The sequence below is a fragment of the Artemia sp. Qi Xiang Cuo genome, chromosome 2, assembly GCF_049724085.1.
Source record: "Artemia sp. Qi Xiang Cuo chromosome 2, ASM4972408v1, whole genome shotgun sequence".
Classification (NCBI taxonomy): Eukaryota; Metazoa; Arthropoda; class Branchiopoda; order Anostraca; family Artemiidae; genus Artemia; species Artemia sp. Qi Xiang Cuo.
Genome location: NC_142795.1, coordinates 90,720,482 through 90,739,699, shown reverse-complemented (window position 1 = coordinate 90,739,699; position 19,218 = coordinate 90,720,482). Strand labels below are relative to the sequence as shown.

The 19,218-nt window shown below is 35.8% G+C and overlaps 1 protein-coding gene across 4 annotated transcripts in view; it reads right to left on the bottom strand.

Annotated features, from left to right (window-relative positions):
• LOC148955789 (hexokinase-2-like) overlaps positions 1–19,218 on the bottom strand; it is a 149,874-nt gene that overhangs the window by 98,469 nt on the left and 32,187 nt on the right. For all 4 annotated transcript variants that reach the window (XM_089104258.1, XM_089104253.1, XM_089104274.1 and 1 more), the window contains exon 4: positions 5,277–5,495. In XM_089104258.1, the coding sequence (XP_088960384.1) occupies positions 5,277–5,495 (219 nt within the window). The remainder of the gene's footprint in view (positions 1–5,276; positions 5,496–19,218) is intronic.

Below are 19,218 nucleotides of genomic sequence, written 5' to 3'. Positions count from 1 at the left end.
GGATGGTTGGTTCCCCTGCGTCTCTCATACGACAAGGGGTTCTAAAGTGTACAATGGCACTTTTTTGGCTGTTGAGAGTCATACCATTTGACCAGCACCAATCTTTTACTTTATCAAGAAGACCTTGAGCTAGGGAAATGGCAGATGGCAGGTCAACTGCAGCAATGAAGAAGTTACTGTCATCAGAAAAAAGTATAGGGTGCACAAGGGGATGAAGACCATCAACAAGATCATTAATATAAATTAAAAACAAAAGTGGTCCAAGCACAGAGCCCTGTGGGACACCTTTCACAATAAGCAAGGAAGAGGAAGAAGTACCATTAACCGAAACATACTGAGATCTCCCTGAGAGGTAAGACCTAAACCATTCAAGTGGGACTCCATGCACTCCAAATGAAGATAATTTAGACAAAAGAACAGAGTGAACGACCATATCAAATGCCTTTGAAAAGTCAAGAAATAGACCCAAAACACACAAGCCCTTGTCAAGATTAACACGCACAAACTCTGTTGCATCTGAAAGTGCATGCAAGGTAGATAAACTGGGACGAAAGCCATACTGATGGTTAGTTATGAGAGAATTACCTGCAGTCGTATTAGTACTAAATACAAATGAAGAGAGTCTACAATACACTACTTTTTCAACAACCTTAGAAATTACAGTAAGGAGAGAAATAGGTCTATAATTTGCAATTAGAGATGAATCACCTTTTTTAAACAAAGGTACAGCATTAGCAACCTTAAATAACTGAGGAAAAACAACAGAAGAAAGAGAGAGGTTAGTTATGTGTGAGATGGGGTTAGAAACAAACTGACCAATTTTTTTAAGAACATTACAGCTCAAACCAAAACCATCAACTGTACGGCTACTTGAAAGCTGAAAAATAATGTTAGAAATTTCGGTATCACTGCATGGAAAAAGGAAAAATGACTTTTCTGCTAAGGGAAAACTACTTACTCTGCTGTAGGGTGGATTAGGAGCTGAAGGAAGTGAGGTGAAATACGAATTGAAGGCGCTTGCTGAAGAATTTTTGTCCACAAAAGATCCATCAGCTTTCCTGTAGTGACAAGGGGGGACTGTTTGAGTTTCTTGCGGGAAAGAGCTTCATTAACTACAGTCCAAACCTTTCGCAAATTCCCCTTACACTCATCAATTCGACGCGAAAAATATAGCTTTTTGGCTGCACGTACTGAAGAAGTAAGCACATTTTTATAAAGTTTATACTTCAAAAGATCATCCTGTGTCTTACTTTTACATGCAGCCTTAAACAGAGACGCCTTCATATGTGTAGCATTGATCAGACCTCTAGACATCCATGGACATTTAGGTATGGAATTCCTTGGCCTCTTTCTAAGAGGAAAATGCTTACCCAACAGAGCTCCCATACGACACAAAAATAAACTCGTTGCACATTCAACATCATTAGCTTCAAGAACACTAGACCAATCATTACTCTGAAGACTATGTATTAAATTAGAAATTTCTTTATCTGTGGAAGTTCTAAAAGAAAACTCACCCCGCTCATCCACAGCAATCTCAGTTTGAGGCACAAAAAGTGAAACATAAATAGGGAAGTGATCAGAAAGATCAGTGAAAACAAGACCAGAAGTAAACATGAAATTCGAAGAATGAGAAATGAAAATATTGTCTATTAAAGTGGCAGAATTTCTAGTAGGGTCAACACGAGAAGGAAAAAAAATTGAAGGAAGTAGACTAGAAGAAGAAAGCACATCAAAGAGATGGTCACATTCATCACTTGATCCAATATTTAACATATTACAATTAAAATCTCCCAAAACACAAATACGTTTTTTAGAGAAAGACCCCACACAAGAAAGTTGATCAAGCAAACCACAGAACAAATGAACAAACTTCTTCACCCCAATTTTCAGACTTCCACTCTTAAGCCCCTCCTGTGAAATCCCAAATACCAAATTTCAAACTATTGAGTCCAATACAAATTAGTTATTATTTAATAAAATTAAATAAAAACCTTGTGGTTTTCGTGCAAGTTACAGTGCTGGTGTTGAACGAAATAACATGTTTCAGAACATCAGAGCATTCATCATCTTCCACTTCCACTCTTCTACTTCCTCTTCCGCTCTTCAAACTTCCACTCTTTAGCCCCTCCTGTGAAGTCCCAAATTCCAAATTTCAAACTATTGAATCCAATACACATTAATTTTATTTAATAAAATTAAAAAAAAAAACTTGTCGTTTTGGTGCAAGTTCAATAACATGTTTCAGAACATCAGAACATTCACCATCTTCCACTTCCTCTTCCACTCTTCAAACTTCCCCTCTTTAGCCCCTCCTGTGAAGTCCTAAATTCCGAATTTCAAACTATTGAATACAATACAAATTAATTTTTATGTAATAAATTAAATAAAAACCTTGTCGTTTTGGTGCAAGTTAAAGTGCTATTGTTGCACGAAATAACATATTTCAGAACATTGGAACATTCACCATCTTCCACTTCCACTCTTCCACTTCCTCTTCCACTCTTCCACTCTTCAAACTTCCACTCTTTAGCCCCTCCTGTGAAGTCCTAATTTCCGAATTTCAAACTATTGAATACAATACAAATTAATTTTTATTTAATAAATTAAATAAAAACCTTGTCGTTTTGGTGCAAGTTCAATAACATGTTTCAGAACATTAGAACATTCACCATCTTCCACTTCCACTCTTCCACTTCCTCTTCCACTCTTCCACTCTTCAAACTTCCACTCTTTAGCCACTCCTGTGAAGTCCTAAATTCCGAATTTCAAACTATTGAATACAATACAAATTAATTTTTATGTAATAAATTAAATAAAAACCTTGTCGTTTTGGTGCAAGTTAAAGTGCTGGTGTTGCACGAAATAACATATTTCAGAGCATCAGAACATTCACCATCTTCCACTTCAACTCTTCCACTTCCTCTTCCACTCTTCCACTCTTCAAACTTCCACTCTTTAGCCACTCCTGTGAAGTCCAAAATTCCAAATTTCAAACTATTGAATCCAATACAAATTAATTTTTATTTGATAAAATAAAATAAAAACCTTGTCGTTTTGGTGCAAGTTACAGTGCTGGTGTTGCACGAAATAACATGTTTCAGAACATCAGAGCATTCATCATCTTCCAAATCCACTCTTCCACTTCCTCTTCCACTCTTCAAACTTCCGCTCTTTAGCCCCTCCTGTGAAGTCCCAAATTCCAAATTTCAAACTATTGAATCCAATACAAATTAATTTTTATTTAACAAAATTGAATAAAAACCTTGTCGTTTTGGTGCAAGTTACAGTGCTGGTGTTGCACGAAATAACATGTTTCAGAGGGAACATCAAACTTAGTTTATACAGTCATGGTGTTTCATGGGCGTAGTAGGACTCAGGTGTTATCTGTCGTCTCCCGTCTACCTAATCAAGGGCCAGTGTTGGTGCCTCTTCATGGCAGACACCACGATTTTGCATCTATTCGTGGTGTATTTATTCAATTTATAACATGAAGGTCTTGGGTACTCTCCAACTCTGCAGGGAAGGATTAAATTCATGTATCATTCCCCTGAGAACCTATTCTAGCAGACACATAAGATGACTATACCAACAGTAGCTGGCGCTGTACTGGAATCAATGGCAATATAAGAATTGTTGTGGTAGAATGGGGCTTCTAAATTTCAAATTCAAGCATGCCACTAGATTTGCAAAATCTTTCTAATGTAGGTGGTATAAACAACATTTACTTTCCTGGCAAAGAATTGTTTCAGGACGATAAGTTTTAGTCGCTTACAACATCATGCTTGCGACTAATGAGACTGTATGTGTTGCTTTTAGCGTCCTGGGAGGCACGGGGCGGATGCAGAATTCTGTAACAAAAGTCAGCAAATGCACTCAACACTTTGAATGTACCTGGAGATGTGGTTTGTAATCATCAATTATTTTTTTTGTACATGAGAGTACAAAAACTTGTTTATATTATGTTTTATTGTGCGTAGATTTATTGGTTTTTATCCATCTCTTTTTCTCTATTATAACAATTTGCTAATACATTTTTTGGATTTAACAAGCCGATTACTGAAAGAGGCGATTCAGATTGTGAGAATTTCAATTTGACATATAATATTTCTAATATGACAAACAAATTTGAATAGCTGGATTTAGTACTTTGAGTGTGAAAAATTACTTTTACCAAGAGTTTCTTTCCAGCTAAGACAGGTTAGCTAATATATACGAGTATTTCGGTTATTTAGCCAATATCCGTCTTCGGCCAAATATATAAAGAAAAAAACATTGTCAAAGCTCTTTTGGTTTCGGTTTAATTTTTTTAATCCGTAAGTTTTTATTTGTGTTATTTTTAAGGTTTTATTTTTTTTTTCTTTTTTGATGAGAAAGTCTATTACAATCGTAGTTGAAAAAGTCCTTTTTTAAAGATAAAAACGGTTTAAAAGGCAGAGAGACTGTTTTTTTCCATGTTTCTGAACTTATTATAGAAAACTTTGCCCTAACCGTCCATTGTTGACCTTTCACCTTCTTCAATTTAAAACAAGTATTAACCTCATTATCTCACCTCATAAGACAAGTGTTAACCTTATTCCTTGAAGACAATTTATTTCACCTCGAATATTTATAATTTGTTATCAGCTTTTGCTCGTATTACAGCAGTGATTATATTTATATAAAGAATAGATAAACTATAAAATATATTTGAAATATAAAATAAAATTTGTTTGTAATTTATAGTTTTATAATTTTTATAGTCCAAAACGGAAGGACGAGTGAAAGAATTTGCATAATTTTACAACAGGAAGAAATTAAGGTTTTCAAGTTTTTTTATCGTAAATTCAAGGAAGAAAAGCTCTGCAGAAACTGAAGTTTATACCCGAATAGTGGCGGTTCATTTCGCTTTGACGTACATAAAGTTATGTCAGGTGGTCTTTGATTTACTGAAGAGGGTCCGATTGGAGGTACACGCACCCCTAGGGTTACGACTTAGGGTTCCTGGAGATAAAAGCTAGAATTGGGGGGGTGACTTTAGGAGATTTCTTTCATTACATTTTTAGTATGATAATACAATCTTCATCCGGGTTGCTGCCGTAGCTACCAACCTAGTAAGAGACGATCACCTCCAATGTTAAGAAATATAAAAACCCATAACTTCTAAAAAAAACTTATGCTGGATTGAACTCTTAAACTTCGGCCATTGTCGTTACGCTGAAAAGTACATGATCAGCCATGTTTGGTAACAAAATATCTTTATAAAATCAACATGCATTGTTTTTCTTTGGACTTACCAAGTGGAAGTTTATGATCCAACTTGCTTCTTGTTTCCAGGAAATCATAGATGCATGCTGCTAAAAAGTCAAATAGCTCTGATCCAGGTCCAATTCGCAGAGGTTCTGGTACAAAATAATGTTGAACTTCATCAGACACAACGCGACCTTTCTCAAGTTGCAGTAAAATCACTCTGAAATTTGTGCCTCCAAGATCAAGGGCCAGATATTCGCCTTCCTCTATACAGAAAAGGGGAAGAATATTAAACTGAAAACATTTTCCTATCTAATAAACTTAATCAAAGTATTTTCTTGTTGAATTTATTTTAACTAAGTGACTAAAGACACAGCGATGCTATGAGTCTTGTTCAAGACCTTTGTCGACGTAATAGAGAATTTGTGCGTCTGATTTAAGTTCAAGTCAAAAGTTCAGGTGCTCGATTTACCTCCCTTAACAGTGCTTCGACATTTCCGTTGCTTCGTAATGAAAAAAGAAAATAGCACTTTCTTTCTCTGTCGATAACGAAATATCATATTTGAGCAAAAATATAAAAAAATGGAAACCGCCAATATTTTGAATATTACTAGCAATTGATATATGTTATTCAAGCTCAAGTCTAAGAAAATACGGCAAGTTTTTTTGCCGTATTTTCTCAGCATTGTGTTCCCGGCCGAAGCCAGAGAATCAGATTATTGGTTCCTGCGCTACGTAAACCATTGGTTACGATTCAAAAAGTTTTTTTTTTAATAAGCGAATTGTATGGAAAGCAATAAAAAAAAAAAAAATAGGACAAAACATGAAAAACTTGAGATTTTCGGAAATGGGGGCGGACCAAAAGCTCTTTCCTTGTGTACGTACATGACTTGAGGAATAGCTTCATTTGGCGCTGCAATTCTTTTTGGAATTGTCTTTAAGAGGACTTTCATCTGCAAACTCCTCTGTTGGCCTTGAAAAGCAGGTACAACATACACTTGCGACCACGAAAAGGACTGAAGGTAAAAGATTAAATTATTAGTATATCTGGCGCCAGAAATCGGGGGGGGGGATAAACAACCAATCACATCATTTTATTCTTGGAGAGGGGTGCATGGCAAAGATTCGTCCAATTATGCATAGAAAAGCCACTGAATTATAACTACTGCTGCTGCTGCTACTACTACTGCCAAGTTGAATTATCAACTTGATGGAAGTGATGAAAGATTTGAGAGCCATGGCTAATTAGAATAAAGCCAAGGCAGGGAGTTGATTACTGACAATTCACTAGAATAAACAATTGCTATGCAATTAGTTGTTCAAATCCTGCAAAAAAAGACATTGAATATATATCTGTTTTAACTGTTTAACTGTTTTATTTAATTCATCTAAAGACACAAAAAACATTAAGCCCAACGGAGACCAGAGCTCATAAAATTGGGGTAAAGTGTGTATTCTGACCTTGCTGTCGATAAAAGCACGTAAAGAAATTCATATTTTGATAGAGTATGCTTTATCTAAGGATTACTCAAATTTTCTAATGAAATAAGGGGTCTCGCAAGGTCATAAGCCCCCACTGCCTGCGGAACACAGTATGACTTTTAATGATATCATTTAAGGTTTTGAATCCCAGTGGGATTACTTTTTCTTAAATTGGTTTTATCTCTTGAAGAAAAAAAAAGAGATTGGAATTCAAATATTCTTACACACAAACATAGGAAAATACTGGCATTTAAATTTTAATCATAAATGATAAAAATAAAAAAGACTGTAATTGTGTTATCTATTGCATCAAATGTTATATGTAATGTAACATGAACTATTACATATGGCATTAACTAGTTGGAAATTATCAAGACTTTGGTACACGATCTCAGCAATATTTCTATATGCAAAACTGCTTTATTCAGGTATTTTAATATGATAGACCTGAGTCTTTTTTTACCATAAAAAAAGCTTCATCAAATGGTAAAAATGAAATAAGTCATCACTGATCGAAAAACAAAAAGACCGAAGAACAGGCACATAGGCAGCACAGTAATTTATTTCGAGGTAGACAGTCGAATTCTGAAGGAAAATATCGTCAAGTCTCACGGACATGGGCAAACATCCAGCATTTTCATCGGGGGGGGGGGGAGAAGGGTCCATATCTGGATAGTCAAGGGGCAATCCTCTGAAAAGAAAAGTTGCTTGCCCTGACCCCCTGGTACCCTACCACTTTGACTGCAGTTGTCCTTGGTGTGACGTTCAGCAACGATTGTTCATTTAGCCCACACGTTACGAATATCAGAAGCAAATGATTGAAGGGCAACTAGCCCCCCCCCCACGCCCATCATTCCCCCAAACACATCCAATCAACATTTTGAGATAGCCATTTTGTTCAGCGTAGTTGATTTCCACATAGCAAATATATTTTTGAGGAGAAAACCCTCCCAAAGCCATTAGGGCACGGGTGTTAAATTATGACCTTGGGGTATATAATGTTTTTATAGAATGCTTTGTCTTAGAAACTTCAAAACAGGATCATTTGATTGGAAATTAAAGAGATAGTGCCCTTTTTAATAGTCGAAAGTGATGGGACTGTAACTAGCCCCCCCCCCCCCACGCCCATCATTCCCCCAAACACATCCAAAGAAAATTTTGAGATGGTAGTTTTGTTCAGCGTAGTTGATTCACAGATATATAATATGTTTTTGAGGAGGATAATCCCCCACAGACCTCAGTGCTAGGGTCTTAAGTTATACCCAGGGGGCAAGTAAGGTTTTTATAGAAGCCGTTGTCATAGAAGCTTCAAAAAAGACTCATTCGATTGCAAATTAAAGGGCTAGTGCCCTTTTTAATAGTCAAAAATGATTGGAGGGTAACTAGCCCCCTCCCCCACGCCCATCATTCCCCCCAACACATCCAATCAAAATTTTGAGATAGCCATTTTATTCAGCGTAGTTGATTTCCAGATAGAAAATATATTTTTGATGAGGATACTCCCCCACAACCCTCAGGGCAAGGGTTTTAAGTTGTGCCCGGGGGGCATATAAGGTTTTTATAGAAGACGTTGTCGTAGAAACTTCAAAACAGGCTCATTCGATTGGAAATTAAAGAGCTAATGCCCTTTTTAAAGGTCGAAAGTGATTGGGGTGTAACAAGCCCCCCTCCCCCCCCCACGCCCATCATTTCCCCAAACACATCCAATCAAAATTTTGAGATAGCCCTCAGGGCAAGAGTTTTAAGTTATGCCCTGGGGGCATATAAGGTTTTTATAGAAGTCGTTGTCGTAGAAACTTCAAAACAGGCATATTCGATTGGAAATTCAAAGGGCTAGTGCCCTTTTTAATAGTCGAAAGTGATTTGAGGGCAACTAGCCCCCCCCCCACGCCCCTCATTTCCCCAAACACATCCAATCAAAATTTTGATAAGGCCATTTTGTTCAGCGTAGTTGATTTCCAGATAGAAAATATGATTTTGAGGAGGACATTCCCCCACAACCCTCAGGGCAAGGGTTTTAATTTATTCCCTGTAGGTGTATATAGTTTTTATAGAAGGCGTTGCCGTAGAAACTCCAAAAAAGTCTCTTTAGATTGTGAATTAAAGGGCTAGTACCCTATTCAATAGTCAAAAATGATTTGACTGCAACTAGCCCCCCCCACGCCCATCATTTCCCCAAACACATCCAATCAAAATTTTAAGACAGCCATTTTGTCCAGCTTAGTTGATTTCCAGATTAAAATTATGTTTTTGAGGAGCACAATCCCCCCATCCCTCAGGGCAAGGGTTTTCAGTTTTGCCCTGGGGGCATATAAGGTTTTTTAGAAGGCGTTGTCTTCGACACTTCAAAACCGGCTCATTTATTTGGAAATTAAAGGGCTAGTGCCCCTTTTAATAGTCGAAAGTGATTGGTAGGCAACTCGCCCCCCCCCCCTCTCCACGCCCATCATTTCCCCAAACACATCCAATCAAACTTTTAAGATAGCCATTTTGTTCAGGATAGCTGATTTCCAGATAGAAAATATATTTTTGAGGAGGACACTCCCTCACAACCCTCAGGGCAAGAGTTTTAAGTTATGCCCTGGGGGTATATAAGGTTTTTATAGAAGGCGTTGTCGTAGAAACTTCAAAGCAAGCAAATTCAATTGGAAATTCAAAGGTCTAGTGCCCTTTTAATAGTCAAAAGTTATTGGAGGGTAGCTAGCCTCCCCCCACGTCCATTAGTACTTCACTCAAATCCGATCAAAATTTCGAGACAGCCAATTTGTTCATCGTAGCTGATTTCAACAGAGAAAATATGTTTTTGGGGAGGTCACTCCCTCAAAACCCTCAAGGCAAGGGTTTTAAGTTAGGCCCTGAGGGCATATAAGGATCTTATAGAAGGCGGTGTCGTAGGAACTTCAAAAAATGCTCATTCGATTGGACAATCCAAGTGTTATTGCTCTTTGCAGTAGTTGAAAGTGATTTGAAGGCAACTGACCCCCTTCTCGCGCTAACCTTGTCCCCAAACACATCCAATACAAGTGTTAATACAGCCATTTTATGAAATATAATTTTAATTTCTGGAAATTAGGTCTTTGAGGATGACAACTCTCCCAAAGCCCTCAAGGCAACGGTTTTAATTTAAGGATTCTCCGAATCCTTCATATTATTTCTTATGGGAGGGATGCTCGTATAAACTTTAGAGAGGGCTCATTTGATTGACAATTGAAAGTTCTTGTTCACTTTTTAAGAGTCAAAAGAGATTGAAGGGCAACTAGCCCCTCTTCCTCGTCCACGCCCTAAATGCATCAGATAAAAATTTTGAGATAGACATTTTGTTAAAATAGTTCAAAGTTCTGATAACAAAAAACTCCGGTGTCGACACAGCCCACCCGTGCCCAGGGGTAGGCGTTCTAAGTTATGCCCTGGGGCATAGCTTATTAAGGGGGGTTTATAACTTATGGGAAGGGGTTTTGTATGGGAAGAACACATAAGAAATTTATTATAATTATCCAATTATAAGGTTAAAATACACTCTGTGATAGATTCAAAATTGCTTTGGCACACAAATTCCTATTAAGGTCAATTCCAAACAGTCGTGATCCCTTTGTGTCAGCAAGTGAAATGGTCTAAACCCTCTTATTGGAGCTATTTTTTCAATCCATTCATTGTTGTCAATCGCTGTCCACAAGTTGTGCAAGCTGTCTATTGTTCATATATAAGGTTTTTATCAAGGAGGTAATCGTAAAGACTTTGAAAAAAGCCTCATTCGATTTAGATTGAAAGTTCTAGATCCGTTTTTTAAAGTCAAGAATAATCAGACAGTAAGCACCCCCCCCCCCATGCCGTAAAAACTTGAAACTTTTTGCAATCAAAAACGAACAAAAATTAATTAAAAAAAAACTTTCTGAAAAATCAGTTTTTCAAAGAAAAGTAAAGTCCATTTTAAACTTAAGCTCAGGATATACAAATACCTGTTAAAATTCAAACTCAAAACGACCAGAAATTACTTTTGAATAATAAATGACACCCAAAACGAACAGAAATGAAATAAACAATCATAGCAAAAAGTATACAGCCAGTAATAATATAAATGAATAAATAGATCTTAAAGCGAGTAATGCGTAGATTGAATATGAAAATCAAGCTTAAAATGAAAAAAAATATGTAAATGAAACTTATGTAAAAGTATAAATGAAACTTAAAACGAACAGGAATCAAATAAGCAATCAACGCAAAAAACTATACAATATATTTTAATGAATATGAATAAAGAAATCTTAGAAAAATTTAAACTTATATTGAATATGTTAATAAAGTTTGAATCTAATCAAAATAAATACAAACAAGAGTGTGGGTATAGTCTCACTGCAGAAGCCTAAAACCTACTGCATCATTGGCGCTTTAGTGAAAACAAATCATATTACAAATGTTTTCTTTTGTACTTAATATTGGAAATAAATATTAAATTACAGTAAAAGTTTGAACTGATGAGCTTTTAGCAATTAATATCCTTATGCATCAAATATTCAGTTTAATTTATTAGTTCTTTTCAAGATTGGTCAAGACAAATATAGTTTCACTACAAGCAAAATTTGGATACTGTCCCCTTCTTTAACTGTCATTGGTGTCATTGGTGCTTCACTGAAAACGAATTACTCGTATATTACAAATTTATTATTTTCCAGTTCTCACAGCATTGAAAATGAAAATAAAAATTTCAGTGGAAAGAAATTCTTGAACTGACGGATCTTTCAACAATTAATATTATTATACATCTAATATTTAATTTGATTTTGTTTATACTTTCCAAGACTCATATAGTTCAAGACTCATATAGTTTTGCCATTTTTTTTTTAACTCTGCCATTTTTTGTAACTAATCGTGTTAGTTTGTTATAAAAACATTCTGTGGCTTCTAGGCATTTCTATTTGAGCGGAAAACCGCACCTCAAACTTTGTGGAACATGCATTTTCTTGCATGAAACACCAAAATATGATAAAATGTCAAGTTTCAGAGTGTTCCACCAGTGCCATTGGTATTTTTGAATCCGCATGGTCAATTTAGGGGGTGGAGGGTAGGCTAATTCTCGCAGCTGCCCCATTCCGTCGTAATATGGTTCACATTTTCAACAACTGGCGTCCGGACTATCATACAATCTACCAAGCATACAACTACCCCAAATCAGTATCAATAAATAAATAAAACCCAAAACGAACAAAAATTAAAATAAATATTAGAGTCAAACTCAAAACGAGCATAAATTAATGTGAGTAGGGTTCGAAACCCCTATGCTTTCTAAAAGCCAGAATATAATTTGTACTTTACTGAAAAAAAATTCAAATGAGTTTACTGAAAAAAACTGTGCATTGTCAATTTAATACACATATGCTGATATTTATTCCCTAAAATCTTAATTAATTTTTTATTTCTTAAAGTTACAAAAGTGAAAATATTTCAAAGAATTGTTTTCAGTAAAGCGCCAATGACGCAGTAGGTTTTAGGCTTCTGCAGTGAGACGATACCCAAACTCTTGTTTGTAGTTATTTTTATTCGATTCAAACTTGATTTGCATATTCAATTTGAGTTTCACTCGTTTAAGATTTATTTATTCATTTACATTAATATACATTGTATGTTTGTTCGCATTGATTGTTTATTTAATTTCTGTTCGTTTTAAGTTTCATTTATACTTCAATAGCAAAATATTTGTTTTCGTTTTAAGCTTGATTTTGCTATTCAATTTAGACATTACTCGCTTTATATCCTTTTTATTCATTAAAATCGTTACTTGTTGTTTGTTTTTTGCTATGATCGTTTGATCAATTTATGTTCGTTTTTTGTGTTATTGAATATTTAACAGAGATGTATTGTCGTTTTTTAGGTTGTGATTTTTAATGTATTTGTATATCTATGTGTTAATTTTAGAATGGCCTTTAATTATATTCTAAAAAATTATTTTTAGGAAAGTTTTTTTTAATTAATTGTAAGAAAGGGCATCTACGCGCTTCGATCCTTAACCAGATTGCGTCGACTCGGGTTTTCTATAAATCAATTAATGCTCACATACACGTGTTGTGTACGCCCTTTGCTTGAATGTGCATTCCCAGTTTGGGGACCACAAATGTACAACATCGACTACCTCAACGACAAAATTGAAACAATGCAAAAAAGAGCCTTAAAAATCATACCAAAAACCAAGTACCGTATTTCACTTACGAATCTGCCCTCGCAGCTCTACGAATCCCAACACTTAAAGAACGCAGGTACCATCTGATGTGTAAGTTTGGATATTCTGTGTTTTAGAGTGATAAACACCGCTCCTGACTACCCCTCGCCGCTGAAGTCAACCGAAACACACGCCACAAGAACAATCTTGAATGCACTGCAGAACTAATCGTGTCAGTCATTCAGTAGTAATCGTGTCAGTCATGTAGCGTAAATTAGTTACGGCACTAGCTGTAACTACGATAGCTATTTTTATCAAACGATTCTTTATTCCTGAAAAAATATTCAAATGACTTCACCCAGTAGTGTTGGCTTTGTGCGCCTATGATAGTAAATGTTTTAGAATGAACAAACTCTTCTTTTTTCTCTTTTTTATTTCATGCTTCATGGCTCCATCACATGTGATGATATGCCGCTAGTCCTGGTAATTGCCTCAAATTTATTTTGAGGTATTTATTACACCTTCTCTTGAACATCTCGAGAGAAGTATAATCCCGGATTACCTTTACCGGGAAGCCATTCCATTTGGCGGCGGATCGTCGAGCGAAACCCATTTTCAAGTATTTCTGGCGGGGTCTGCCCTGCACAACATTAGTCCTGCCGAGCTGCAGTTTGGAGAGATGATCGCAAAGGCTTTGCTCTGTCCGGAAAGAGTTTCGATGCCTCCTCCGATGGAGGGCAGTCCATGTATTTGTAGATCACCGACATAGACACCACTTCAAAACGATCCTGGATCGACTGCATGGATTTGGCATCGGAACTGCTAGAAATTCCTGCCCGAACTACTCAGTATTGGACATGTTGAAGAGGAGTGACATGGCTAATTAAAACACCCGCAAATAGAGAACAAGCACATTGCATGACTGGTCTGATGCATGACGTGAATAGCGTCAAAATGGGCTCATCAGGGAGGATACTTAGGGTAATTCCTAGCTTCCGGGATCAAGAGGATCTCACTTTGCTTAGGTATTCAGCCCACATGATATTTGACGAGAAATGAAGTCCAAAAAGGCGTAGTGTGCCTATTCTTCGTTTGTCACCCCTTTGGAAGGAACACACGGTGATCCTTCACACTTCGCGCTTTCAAATTTAAGAGCTCTTTTGTTTTTGATGCATTGAAACTGGCCCTCACCTGTTTTTATAGCCAGTCTTGTTCTGTTGAACAGAACAAGACTGGCTATAAAACTCACAACAATTATTATTATTCTGGGCAGAAAAATAAAAAAATTTCTAAAAAGTAAAAATTTAAAATTTTCGTTTAAAAAATTTCTGCTATTATCATAGTAGAAATAATAGCTTTGTACACCAATGATAGTAAATGCTTTTGAGTGAACACAAAATAGAAGACTCGTGAAACGAAGAATTCGTTGAACAGAATTCGTTGGAGTTCGTTGAAACTCCAGAAAGACATTTTAGAACTGCACTAATGTTTCCTATGAAACTGAAGGAAGTGTTTAACTAGGCAATTATTATGTATAGCAGATATGTACGCATGGATGATTTTAGTGGAGCACACTTCAAGGGAGCTGGGCAATTTTCTACATAGCAGATACATAGTAAATTACATGGAAATTATGGATAAAACGTGAGATTCGGGGGGGGGGGGCTGAATGTCTCATGTGGGCAAAAATCTGATGTGCAATAATGAAAAATGTATTCTAACAATGTGGAATCCAACAATAGCCCTCTATAAATTATAAAAAAATGGCCTGCATATCGACAGTAGCGAGCATCTCCAACCGCCAAAAAGAAGGAGAAAGTAGAAGGTTCCAACCACCAAAAATTTCAATAAAAAAAATGACCCATTGGTGCTTGTCTTTTGTCCCGACCACACTCAAGAAGTTAAGTTAGGCTAATCATAATGAAATATACCAAAATCTGATGTAAATACAATGCTTTAGTAACAAAATTATGGAAACTACAACAGAGAATTATGGAAAGCAGGCCGCCCAGACCGCATTAGATTAAACACCTAACCTAACCACCTCTATATATTAAATATTTAATTAAAATATACCTATATAGAAGTTTATCTCACCCAGGCTAAGCTAATTATAACCGAATGCAGAGAGAGAACTCAGTTTTACTCATATCAAGAACTTGAGTGTGGTCAGGATAATAGACATTTACCGACTCATAATTCCCAACACCTTCATACAATTTGTAAGTGTATGTTTAGTGTATCTCCCCCGCCCTTACTACGCAGTACAATTCCCTGTGAACAGGGCTGGCTGACGCAATACCAAAGTAATCCAAGCTCTAAATGGAATTCCTGTCATTCGTCCGTAATTTTTCTTATTGACCGAGACCCACTTTGGTTTACTTAGGTAATTAATAAGTTTGCATAGAAAATTGCTCGAGTGATAGAAATCTGGAGGGAGAAACATTAACGCAATTTCAGAGCGTAGAAAGCAATTACCTTTATTTTGGGAAGAATAGAGATAGGCTGAAGAAGAATGCTGAAGAATAGAATGGAGAAAAATGGAGATGAGGGAAGAGTAGAGGTTACCATTAGACAAAATTCTGGATGAAGGGCTTTAAGCCACCCTGGAAAGTAGTTGAGTCTGGTGAAAGAAACTTTAAGGAATGGGTCTAGAGCCAAAGTTCTGCCCCGGAAATGTTTTTTGAAACTCACACCTCCACCCCTTTCCCTATAGATGGTACTGACATTGGACAAATTTGGCAAAAAGGGATTGCTATAAAAGTGAGTTTCAGTAATAGATTTTTAGCGCAAATGAGGCAAAAGAATTACTTTGAGCCTCTCATCTTAGCCTGATGTTTCGCATTATAATTTCTGATTTATGAGGGGGTAGAAATTCGCAAAATGTGTTTTCGAATTTAAAAAATCCTACTCGCTAAACAACTCTGATTTTCTCGGAGTACAGAAAAAAAATATCCTGAAATCTTCCAAGATCTTGTCTGAGATAGGGCCTGTAAAACATGAGTCTGATGAGTCTGTAAAAGTAATATTCTATGAATCGAGACAATTTGGAATGAATGCATTAATTTTTTAATTGAAGGTTTGAGCACATTTTTGCTTTTCTCTGTTACATTGAAAATTCAAATCGTGTCACCAGCCTTGATTCAAAATTAAGCCAAAATTTGACAATAAACCTTATCATGGATATTTATGATAAGTCAAAACACACACAGCTAAAACAAAAAAAGGAGAAAATTGATAAAGCACTGAGGATTCTTTTACTTATCTTTCATTTTGTTGATTCATCGCCAGAAAAAAAAAACAATAAAACTTTTCTAAATTTGCTGTCGTAATGGTGTGCAAACATAAAAGGTGCGTGTTACGTAAAAAGATATATGGATAATTATAGACTTTTATCATTAAATTAACATACAGTTGAATTACTCCACGTTTTCAAACCCTCTATTCCATATCGCATGTTTTTGTCTCAAGTTGTTAAACAATGTCCGAGACATTCTTATATTACACCCCAAATCCGCCCAAATAACCCCAAAAGGATATCCGCCCAAAATATTTTTTGCAGAGCGACCATTGGGTTCATGAGTTTTAGACCTATCCACTCGTCCAAGACAAAATTCCCATATTACCAAAAAAAAATCTCGGAGAATAATAAACAACTACTAAAAAAAAAGGGAAAATTTACCTATTTTCGTATGTTTTCCATATATTTTTCTATCTATAAATAAAAAAAAAAAAAAAAAAAAAAAAAATGCAAAGCTAATTTAAAATTGTAACTTGGTAGAAAGACTAAACCTCGGTAATGGAAGGTCTGCAGACATGTCGTCTTACATTGAAACACTGCAGAAAAATATCATAAGAAACTTTTACCTTAATCCCTTACCATAATCTCTTTCACATAAACCTTAAGGGGCGAAAGCAGTCCAAGTCACTTGGCTATCTCTTCAATGTTAAAGAAATTTTGTTTGTTTAAAGAAACAGATATATTAGAGAACTTAAAGTATAATTCACCTGATTTGGGAGAATAATGGCTATTATTTGGTCAAGTTCACTTTTTTTTTTTATGCTCCCTCTATTTTTTAAATGTTTTTTTATACAAAAACTCTTTTGGCTTTGTTCAAGAAAACGATATTAATAACTTTAATAAAATTCCTACTAACTTGTAAATATTTTTAACCCGAACTATTTGCTTAAACAGTTAATGTTTATTTTACCAAATTTAAGGCTTTTTTTGATCCTTTGTTTTTTTTTCGCTGCAATTGATTTTGACTTACTGAGCCCTCAAGTTGAACAAGGGTTGTTTAATTTTCGGGTCAGCGTTTCAATAAACAGGCGTCGTGTCTTGCGCATGATACCACTAATGGTTCGTTTACACATTGCGGAAATTCATGCGGATTTAGCAATCCGTGCGGAAATTCCGTCCGCTTTTGTGCTAGAAAAAAAAAACTAGCTTTCCGCAACGTTTTGGTCAAATCAGGACGGAATCTTGGCAAGATTTTTAAATGAATAAAATAATGAGTATGGATTCTAAAAAACAAAAAGATCTTATAGCTTAGGTTCGAGGCTACCCCAGCTTGTATAATCCTATGCACCCCGGCTATAAGAAAACTAAGAAAAACGGGTTCATTTGGCTCTCTATTGCTCAACAGCTTTCAGAAGATGGTAAGAACATAGGTCACGCTTTTGCAATAATTTGAAATCTTCGCCTTAAAACGCAGCGTTATTTCAGCCATAGTTCGAACGGAAACGGACGGATTTCCGCATGGATTTTCACAATGTAGAAACGAACCATAAACTTGGATAAACGTGCCGTATCTGCTGTATGCCGTTGTTCAAAGCCAATCGAAATATATCAAGATTTGAGCAAGTTTTATTCAAGAGATTGAAAAACTTTTTGAGTTATGGGAAAAAAGCGCAATAAAAGAGGACTTAATTTAATTAATGTGCAAAAGGGCAGGGAGAAGTTAAAACAAATATACGTGAAACGTGGAAAACCAAGACATCTAAAGTATTTGCTTGACTTGGAGGAAGTATCTGTGCAAGAGGAAAGCATTATAGAACCACCGAGACTAAAAACAATAACAGCTGGCCGCAATTTAACGTCTGAAATTTTGAAGACTGCTCGTTGGATAGTCAATGTGCCTTATTTTCTGAAGAGCTACGAAGATCTTGCAATCAAACATATGTAAGTACGAATTTTTGATTCTACAGAAAAATAATATGGTTTTCCAGCCTGACCCCAAAGATGGTTACATTACCCCCCCCCCCCCCCAAAAAAAAAAACAACAAAGAACTGTAGAGGTTCAGAATAATTTAACGGTACTTATTAAGAAAGCGGTAAGTACAAGAGAATTATATTGCGAGACCAGATAGGCATTTTATCGGGTAATGCCTAAAAAAACTTTTGCGCCCCCCCCCCTAAAAAAAATTTCGGTTCAACCTATTTTGCCCCCCCCCCCCTTAAAACAATCCTGGATCCTCTCCTGAACCCTGTATAATACTTTAGAAACAAATTCGGGCTATATATTTTCTTATTAGGGGGGGGGGTAAAGCATAACGGGTCTGCAAGCATAATGTATTAGGTACAATTATTTTACTTATACGAATTTTACTTCTACGAATTTTACTTATTTTGGATTTTCATTTTTAGAGATTTTGTTAGTATTGACATGGCTGCTTTTTACGTACTGTTAATTGACATAAACAATTTGAAATCATAAACAAAACATTTATTAATTTAAAGTTAAACATCAGAAATCATCAGCACGGGAAAATTTGCAGACAAAAATATAATTTTGGACGATGAGCAAAAAACCACTCTGGCTTCATTTTAGGTCTATTCTTGCCTGAAAATCCTGATTTTCTAAGATTTTGTTTCGGTTATTTCAAAACTTTGAATATTCTCTGGCTGTACCACTTTATTCTATGGCTGTGCACTTGCCTCAGGCGAAGAAATTTTAGGCGCGCAAAATTTTAAATAAATGATCTAACGGCTACAATGATTTTGTAATTTTTGAAATTTGATTTTTATTAAAATTAAGTAGAGGGCGCAGTTGGTAGTATATATAAGCAAGTCCCAACTAAGCGTTTTTGCATATTTGATCAAACATCAATTATTTAGCATCAATATTCAGCATCAATTGCTATTAGTCAATATGGTTGCTGTAAATTGACACCGAAGCGTTCCTTTAAAATACTTCTAAAAAGAATACCAATGTTACAATTATTTCGCGTTTATTTAGCGTGTGTTTTTCGTTAATTGACATGTCTGATTCCATATCTTCTATTTGTACGATTAATGGAGTGTTACACAATCTTATTTTCTTAATAAGATTCTTTCGAAAGTCATTAATAGTTTC